Source organism: Varanus komodoensis, unplaced genomic scaffold (genome assembly GCF_004798865.1).
Source record: "Varanus komodoensis strain SLA01 unplaced genomic scaffold, ASM479886v1 scaffold271, whole genome shotgun sequence".
NCBI classification, from domain to species: Eukaryota; Metazoa; Chordata; class Lepidosauria; order Squamata; family Varanidae; genus Varanus; species Varanus komodoensis.
In genome coordinates, this window is record NW_025335704.1 from 19,659 (window position 1) to 29,679 (window position 10,021).

Genomic DNA, 10,021 nt, shown 5'->3' on the forward strand with positions numbered 1-10,021 from the left:
GACTAATCTTTACATTGATCTAGATTTGTGTCTGCTTTGATCCATCCAATGAGTCTGGGTTCCTGACCAGCATTCCCAGTAGTCTTGTGGTGCATGCCAGGAACTGGGTCATGTATAAAAATCAGGGCCAGGATCATCCCTTTTCTGCATCGTGAGCAGCAGACTTCTGCCCATGACACTGAAGACAATTGCCGGTTCTACACACATCATTCAGCAGGACTTCTCTGATTTTCCTATGCTCTGCTTGCTTTGGAAAACTATTACTTCTGGTGCAGATTAATGTTTCACAACTCCACGGGGTCTACCCAAAGAGCAGCCATTTCATCCCCTCCTAAAAGGAGGCACTGCCATCAGGCCTCCTGCTGGAAGAGAAGCCATAACAGAGATGCGATGCCAGCCCTGGATCTTCCCCCTTCAAATGCCTTTGGGCCACACTTTGCAACCATCTCTGAGCTTCAGTAGAAACTCTGCTACGGGAATGTAAACATGAAATGGAATGACAGGTGCCCAAGGAGAGTTTCCTGGAATGAGAAAGGAGACCTGTTCCTGCACAAACTCCTGCTGCTGACATTTCCTTCATGTTTTAGAATGGCTTATTAGATTGGCCTATTAGAGAAAGAACCCAAGGGAATCTAAACAAAATGGTTGTGTAGCTGCAGTGAGATCTGGGAAAGTTAAAGATCCAAGGCAATCTTTAAACAAGAGTACCCAAAGACAGTTCATGCACTGATTGGTTATTGCGGTAGATTAGACTGAGTGTCAGTGGCTGGCACAGCATCATCACACACAGATGTTGACTAGAAGCTGCAAGTTCCAAGTCCCAGATCAGGAGACTAACCATTACTCCATACCCCAGAGGCCATTGTGGATTGTCCTGAGGATGCTTCATAGCTGTTGTCCTCCTACAGAGCAGCAGAAAGTTACTCTGAAAGTTGGCAAACTTATTTGCTTTCTGGTTGTGCCAGCAGAGGCACCATATGGAATCCAGAGTTGTTATTTTCCCTGTAATTGTTAGAATCATGGCATTTAATTCACCGGGTCAACCTCCAGTGGCTTTCCAGAAGGCACCAATGAAAGGAAGACCAGAGTGGAGCCTTCCATAGATGCAGCAGCACAAGTGTCACCCACAGCTCTGGTCTGAGACAAGTGTCAGCAGGGATATCTTTGAAGGAGTGTTTTCTCCTTCCAGAAAAAAGTCAGGCTGCATACTCATGGCTTACAGTGCACATTCAAGGCAGGCACTTGCATTGCTTTGAGAAAATTCACAGCTTGTCTGAATGCAGCTCATGGTAGAATGAAACAGTGAAGAGCCATGGAAGAGGAGAACTTGAGAGGGGCACTTCCAACCAGAGTGCTGCTACTGCTGCTGGTGGTGCTCCTTCCACAGGCAGCCATCCAGGAAAATACATCCAAATGTTCTGGAAACGATCCTGTTCACATACCACATGAGTGGCACCAGGCGGGTGAGCTCCTCATCGGTGGGATGGCATCTCACATTCATTACATGTTTCCTGTTCTTTTGTTTGAGAAGCACCCTGCTCAGGAAACACTCACGTTCCCATTGTAAGGATCCCTTCAAACCTCAAGTCTTGGTTCGGTGACTGCAAATTGTTGCCCTTACTTTGCAAAATGGACTGCTTCTTTAATACTTATTTGTATAGTTTCACTTAAAATGCCACTCAATTTTTTAAAAAACCTTTGGCTATTTGCAGGTACTAATTCAAATCAGGACTACAAATATGTTTAATATATATACAAGTTTAGATATCATGTGTAGTTAGAAGGACATTACAGAACAATTGAGGAGAAGTAAAGTAAAATCAAGGTATATAATATTTGTTATCATGATAATCGCCATCACCATCTCCCATAACCAAAATATCTCCTGAGCATAGGAGCCTACATAATTACACAACAGTTCCAGAAAAAAGAGGTCATTCTCTAAAGTTGCAGACTGATACTCACTTCCCTTGTGGTAAGTCCCATTGAGATCAGAAGGACGTATTCTGTGTAGGACATGCGTAGAGTTGCACTGTGAAGCATTCCGAGAGGTACAGAGGTTAGCCTGTTCTCCACTGCAAAGAGCTTGCAAAGGACAGCCAAAGGAACTGCAATCCTTCCACATGACCTTCCCTGCCTCCAAGTAGGCATTTCAAAATTGCATATCAAAATATGAATAGAAATAATTTTGGTTGAGTAGCATGACCTATGGCCCTGGTGCTGAATCCTTGTACTGCTCTGCCCTGCACTGATCCTGCTTGCAGCACAATCCAGGAGCTGTTAGCTGTGAGTACCATGACTTAGTATTCAAGGGGAATGGTTGTGAAGATACATTTGAGGTTGTGCCCTCTGCTTAAGATCAGTGACTACATTCAATGCAGATGTTTTCCTTCTAAAGAATCACCCAGCTGCAGCAAATCACTTTATTCACAGTGTGTTGACAAAATTCTACCAGCACATCCTGGCATTGGTGTTTGCCATTCATGAGATCAATAAGAATCCTGACATCCTGCCCAACATCACCCTCGGCTTCCAGATCTATGACAGCTACTCTGATCCAAAGATGACCTACCAGACCAGCCTGGATATGCTCTTCAAGTCACATCAGATGGTCCCTAACTATCAATGTGGCACACAGCAAAAGCTCATTGGAGTCATAGGTGGACTGAGTGCTGAAGTCTCTGCATGCATTGCAGATATCCTCGGGCCTTACAAGATCCCCCAGGTAAGATGTCAGGAGGACATGGTCAATCCCACCACCTCCTGCCCTAAGCAGCCCATCCAGCCCCTGGCAGGAATGAGTTGGAGTCAGACGGATGTCAAGGGAGAGGGAAAAATAAAAATGATGAAGTGTCCATCTGCAAGTGGAAAGCTTCTTCAGGTGGAAAGAAGGCACATTGAAACCTCATAATTAGTTCATTGTATTTATTTTCTGTGATCAATTTCCTGGTTTAAAAAGAAAAGGGACCAAGATTAGAAAGGCAATGTGATTGTGAAGGTTTGCATAAATTGCATAAGCTGTTATTTGCCATCATCTATCATTTAATTATCTGAAGAAATGCTCCCCAATGAAATTGATCTTTTGAAAATACCCCCAATTACCCAAGGGGAAATCAACTAAGGGGTCTGCAGAGTGAAAGGCCAAAATTGCCCCCTTGCCAACCTGCTATATTTTCTGAGCTGAGATTGAATCCCATTTCATTTGATTAACCTCCCTTGATTAACTTTCCTTGTGCACATGGCAGTGCACTTAGAGGCTGCAATCTTATGTCCACTTATCACAAAGTAGAACTAGCTCAATTGATGACTGCACTGTTCCTCATATTCTAATTCAATCAACATTGCTTTGAGGGATCATTTGAATGAAGTACATCAAATGAAATACATTAACTAAGAAAGTTGAGAATGAATAGGAAGACTATCATGACTGAAAAAGTTCTCAGTCTCACTTTGGACTTCCTTCCTTCCTTCCTTCCTTCCTTTGCTTCCTTCAGTTTTCATATGGCTCATTTCATATAGCAGTGAGTGAGGAATCCCATATGCCTTCCTTCTACCGGATGATCCCCAATGAAGATCTTCAGTACCAGGGAATCATCCATCTTCTTCGCCATTTCCAGTGGGAGTGGGTTGGGCTCATCACAACAAATGATGAACGTGGAGAACTTTTCTTGAGGACCATGGAGCCAATGCTTTCCCGAAATGGAATCTGTTCAGAATTCACAGAGAAACTCAAAGCCAACTGGCAGTTCTTTGACCTGTTTCACATTCTCAATGAAACACTGAGTCATGTTCCTATCTTCACTGAGAAAATAGCCAGTGTGGTTGTTATACATGGAGAAAGTACAAATGTTTTGTGGTTAGCTTCTGTTATATTGATCACACTGATTTTTCCTTTAACAGAAGATGACTATAGAGAAAAGATCACTGCAAGAAGAGTGTGGATTTCAACGGCCCAAATTGATTTCACTTTGCATTCTTTTCACAAGCCTGTTGGTATGAGAATGTTCCATGGTGCTCTTTCCTTCACAATTCATTCAAATGAGATTCCAGGCTTCCAAACATTTCTTCAGACAATACATCCCTCTGGGACAATAGCTGATGACTTCATCAATGTTTTCTGGGAACAAGCCTTTGGATGCTCTGTGTTCAATTCTGGGACATCAAAGAAAGTGAATACAACATGCAGTGGGGAGGAGATGCTGCAGAGCCTATCCTCACCTTTCTTTGAAATGACCATGACTGGCCACAGTTACAGCATCTACAATGCTGTCCATGCTCTGGCTCATGCTTTCCAGACCTCTTTGAGGTCTCCATCCAGCCATACAGCAATGCAGAGAATGAGAGGCTTGTCACCTCAAAAGGTGGAATCCTGGCAGGTAACACTTCATCATCATCATCATCAAGGCTGTTTGCTCAATACAATAGCACAAAGTGCTGCCACCTCCTGTATCCAGTATGCTGTTGATCACTCCATTTCAACAGAAGCAGTCAAGCTTTGTTTGAACACCTACTCAAATTTCCCTCATTTCCTCCATATCTAGTACCTAAACCATTAAATTTACCACCCTTACTTTCACAAATGCCGACTGTCCTGGAGGACAGTGCCTCCAATCAGGTAATCAAACTTGTTCTAAAACATTGACTGTCTCTTTGTTTCCTTTCTGTCTGCATCTAGCTCCATTCATTGATTCAAAGAATCTCATTCAACAACAATGCTGGAGATGAAATTAGATTCAATGAACATGGAGGGTTGGTGGGTGTATTTGAAGTCAGGAATCTGGTCACTTTCCCAAACGATTCCTATGTGCGGGTCAAAGTCGGAAGCCTGGATCCTCTTGCTCCTCCAGGCATGCAATTCACCCTCAATGAGACACAAATCCAATGGCCAGGAGACGTGACTCAGGTTGGAAAATGACTGTATTTTTTTCACCTATTAACATTTGCTGACATACCATGTAACTCAAGAAATATCACAAGAAAGCATTTCTTCATAAAATGCATGAGTTCAGTGGAATGCATTTGGCTGGCAATTATGGAAATACAACTATAAAGAGAATGAATTGTTGATTGAAGACAGTAGATGTCATTTAATCTTTTGATTCCTGAATTGGGAATCAAGAGAGTGCATTATAGTCTAAATTTTGAGATGAAATTTAAAGGCAGAGGTTGGGTAGTCACTGCACTCAGCCTATGCTTCCTCAGTGGGTTCACATGATCCCTAACCCCATGGCATGGCTTTGAGAGAGAAGGGCCAGCCAACATCAGGGTTGTGGGCAACTCAGAGGCTCACCCCACTACTGAAGGTCTCTTCATGGTTTGCCCAAAGAGTGGTCTATTGGTTTGGAAGTAAGGAGGGGGAGACCCATTTCCCAGAAGATATAAATATTGTGTAATAACACATATTATGTGGATGTTGGAATTCCTCTGGAAAAAAGCTACGACCTTTTAAATGCAAGCTCAGAGAAGATGCTAGGCATCCATAGACAGATTGCTGCCTTCTACTCAGTCCAATCATTTGTCCCTCTAGCTGGTATTGTCAACAAGGACCATCAGTGTCCCCCCTAGAATTATTATCAGGAGTATTTCCAGTCCTTCTTGCATAGGCCCGGGTGGAACTCGAGACCTTGCACATGGTTAGCACTGACATGTCCCTGACTAACATGGATCAGCACACATGCCCATCACTGCTTTCTTGTGAAAGCTGCAATTCTCTTGGTTGTGGTCTTCCCTTAAATGTTAGGATCATCCCACAATTGACTAGGATAATTAAGGAAAGTCTGATTGTCTGCCATTCATGGGAAGATGAGCATTCAGCCTGTGGAATGCAGAATCTCTGCCCTTATCATTCCAGTGCTCCAGGTCATTAGGCTTTCCATTTACCAGTAGATAAACTGACATGAGACATGCTCCCAACTTTCCTTAATGCTTGGTTCTCCCTTCATTTCTGGACAGGTGCCACACTTTCTCTGTGTAATTATATGTGTGCTCCTGGGTACAGAAAGAAGAAGATAGAAGGGGAGAAATTTTGTTGCTATGACTGTGCCCGATGTCCTGATGGGATGTTCTCAGAGAAGGAGGGTAGGAAATATAACATTAAACTTCTTTAAAGTTTTAAAGCCTAACAAGTTGCATGGCCTTCTAATGACCCAGATACACACTTCTTGAAATTCTCTTATCATTGATTATCACAGGTGCAGGGAGGGGGGAGAATTCACATTTCTGAGGTATTTTTCTCTTTCCTTTTCTTATTTTTCTTTTTTTTTTTTCTTTTATGATTATTCAGTTGGTATATGTGCATCAGAGTAAGTCAGAATGGGCCTCCCGGGCCATCTAGTCTGACTCCCAGCTCCAGCTGGCTCTGCCCATCATGTGCATAATTCTTATTTCTAAAAGCAATCCTGATGAAGGAAAAGCAGTACGACAATAAACGGTAGCATTAATTAAACTAAAGCTGCCAGATGCACAGTCTCTGTGTGGCCTGTTCTCCCATCCCAACGATTCTGGCATTCCTCCTTAGGAAAGAAAATCCTTTGGTGCTAATGTAAGTTCTGCCCTAAACTTTGCTGTTATTGTGACAGCAGCTTTCCCTATGGCAGTAAAATTGGAAAAGAGTTATCCCTCCTCCTCTGCAATGACTTTCCATCCTAAGCTTAGAAAATATTTCCACTGATAGCAAAGCTCAGAAAGGGTTTTAAACATTTCAATGAATGACAATAGGACCTCTCACTGGAAGGAGCTTCCCAGAATCCTATCTGGGGTCCCTCAGCATGTCCATCCTGATCTGCTGAAGTAGTTCTCACTTCATCATCATTGTGGGAGGGAGCTGGACATGCCTTAATTAGAAGCCTTGCTCCCTAAATCTTCCTGCTCTGCTTTCCATGCTGAAGCTACATCATTCGGAAGGGAAGAGAAAGAGCCAAATTACTGGCTTCTGTACTCATACTTGGTGAAAAAGAATTGAAGAGATGTTTAAATCAGCATCACTATTCTGATTCACATAAAGGAAGTGAGAGTAGGACAAGCATGCGTGAGATACAAAAGGAAGACAGAAAAGAATACTCAGGTGGGAGTATTCTGAGGCAGAAAGGGAACCTCCTCCAAGGATGAACTTTTCAACTCAGTCTGGACTAAATTTTGGTTCAGTTTTAAATTAATACGAGTTTCCTTGTTTTTAGATACAGAAACCTGCATGAATTGTCCAGAGGGACAACACACCAACAAAGGACAGAATAAATGCATTCCTAAGATCCCAAACTTCCTAGCTATGAATGAAACTCTGGCCATCATCTCCATCTCTTCAGGAATTCTGTTCTCTTTAACCACAGTTCTGGTGCTTGGCATCTTCATTAAGCATCGAGACACTGCCATCGTCAAAGCAAACAACCGGAGCCTCACCTACATACTCTTCATTTCCCTCCTCCTCTGCTTCCTCTGCTCCTTGCTTTTCATCGGAAAGCCTAACACTGTGTCCTGCCTTCTTCGACAAGCTGCATTTGGCATGGTCTTCTCTGTTTGCCTCTCCACCATCCTGGCAAAAACAGTGTCTGTGGTGCTGGCCTTCATGGCTACCAAACCAGGTTCCCAAATGAGGAACTGGTTGGGGAAAAGACTGGCCTATGCCATTGTCTTCTCCTGCTCCAGCATTCAAGCAGGCAATTGTGCTCTCTGGCTCATGACTTCTCCCCCATTCCCAGATTCAGACATGCACTCCATGTCTACTGAAATTATCCTGCTCTGCAATGAGGGCTCAGTCCTCATGTTCTATTGTGTCTTGGGCTACATGGGGCTGCTGGCTGCAGTCAGCTTTGCAGTGGCCTTCCTGGCCAGAAAGTTGCCTGACAGCTTCAATGAGGCCAAGTTCATCACCTTCAGCATGTTGGTCTTCTGCAGTGTGTGGGTCTCCTTTGTCCCAACCTACCTCAGCACAAGTGGAAAGTCCATGGTGGCCGTGGAGATCTTCTCCATCTTGGCCTCCAGTGCAGGCTTATTGGCCTGCATATTCTTCCCCAAATGCTACATTATTGTGCTGAGACCTGAGCTCAACAGGAAGGAGAGGCTCATGCAGAGAAAGATGTAAATTCAGGAAAGCTTCTGGTCTCCCTGTTGTGTCAGGTATCCAACAATCACATAAAAGCAGTTAGCATGAAAAAAAAACAAACTACCTTAGCTTTTTGCTGTTTATCAATCCACTCATTCTCCTGAAACAGACACATAAGTACACAGAAACTAACCATTCCAGGTCCTCTGCCCAGTATAATCAAGATGAGTCAGCCCCACATCAGGTGCCAGGATTATTGTCCAAATGTGGGATTCAGTCCAGGCTTGACCAGACAAGATACTGTCAGTTATGGATCCAGAATTGTTTCTGCTTTACCACATAAGCACGAGCACACAGGACTAGTGAGATCAAAATATTTATCTATATACCGGGGCACATTCGTGATGCTTGTGGCAAGCGGATTAGGCTTCTATATCTTTTTAAAAATGAAAATTAATACAGAATTCAAAACATAGATAACAGAATGCATTTGAGGGCTACATGGATGGCTGTGCAACGGTAGATAGCAGGAAACGATGGGGACACCCAAAAGTAGCTAAGTTTAGATACTTCGAAGTTGAGAGGAAGGGACATTTTCCATCTTTGTTTGCTCAGAAGTTATCAGCAGGGTGAAACAACAGCATCTGAAACCTAACAGTGGGCAAAGTAAACCAGCTGCCTCAGCTATCCCACACTTAAAGGGAAGCATAGCCTTGTTTGGTGCCCTCAGGCACATTCCCCGCATCTGCTGCCAAAAGAGAATTCACCTGCTGATTTAGTCGTCTTCCTTCTGCAAATGGGAAGATCCTTTTTGTCTTTTGCTCAGGAATTCTGATGTCATCAACCATTAGCCCCCTGCTGAAACCTTTATTCCTCCTGACATTAGCTTCAATCCTCACAACAGTTAGATGAAGGAATGCACTTCCCAGCATATTCTTTCCTTCATTGATATTTATTTCCTTGTCATCCCAAACAACATGTTCACATGACTTGGTCTTGAGTGGCATTTTAGTGGTCTTCTACATTACCCAAAAGCTCCAATTCAATGATTGCCTTGTTGATATGCACCAACACAGATGCCTCTTCCCTGACATGCTTTTTTCCTGCAGATCTCATCATGAACACCCGCACTCCAAGATCTTATACTACTTAGAGTTGAACCATGCTCCATTCTCTTCCATCCCTACTCATTTGACTGTCCCCTTGTGGAAGACTTCAGGGCCACTTTTGCTGTATAACATATTATGATGGTGGGAAGTAATAACACCATTTAGGTGAAATGGAAACATTTGAATACTTGATTTCTGTGCTGTTCAGCTCTGCTACTTTCACTGCACTTCGTTTTGGCCAGAAGGACTTGTGGAGAAATGGCAGAGCAAGTGATAACATGGGTTACATCATCTCTGTCCTGATAAATACACAGCATGTCACCAAAAGCTGGTTACAGGAAGGAGAATGATGAACCTCTCCCACATCTGTTCACCAGGATTTCTCATGCATCACCATGCTTTGTCTGAAGGGTCAGGAAGGTTGGGAAGCTTCCGTGTCCCTGGTCTGCTAACCTATCCAACAGTCAAACAGAAACAGGACTGGGATTCTTTTGATGTAACACCCATTCTGGGGCCTAACCATTACTCTTTTGGAGCTGATGGAGGTTTTTCTTGTGAATGGCATTGCAGACTCCCTATTTGGGGGTGTTAGGGATCTTCCATATTCATGCCAAAACATGGCTATTTAGGTGTGCTTGAATTTCAGATCTGGTCTCCTGGCTGATGGCTTATGCCATGGACTAGACAGGGAAAGTGAAACCCTGGAGGTTCATTTCAACTTTTCAGCATCTTCTCGTGTCATCAAACATGCAACCCTTCTGGGCAAAGGTGGCACATGGAAGATGTGATTCCACTTTTATGGAGGAATCGTCCCAGAAGATGGTGAAGGAAGGTCTCCATTCCACCTTAGCTACTAGCCTGTGGGTTGAAGCAT

At 43.5% G+C, this 10,021-nt stretch overlaps 1 protein-coding gene across 1 annotated transcript; it reads left to right on the forward strand.

Moving 5' to 3' along the window:
- Positions 1-1,312: 1,312 nt before the first annotated feature.
- LOC123025526 (vomeronasal type-2 receptor 26-like) lies at positions 1,313-8,077 on the forward strand. Its single transcript, XM_044434350.1, has 6 exons — positions 1,313-1,563; positions 2,434-2,725; positions 3,495-3,840; positions 4,296-4,376; positions 5,953-6,078; positions 7,176-8,077. The coding sequence occupies exons 1-6, from the start codon at positions 1,313-1,315 to the stop codon at positions 8,075-8,077; spliced, it is 1,998 nt and encodes a 665-aa protein (XP_044290285.1).
- The last annotated feature ends 1,944 nt before the right edge of the window (positions 8,078-10,021 follow it).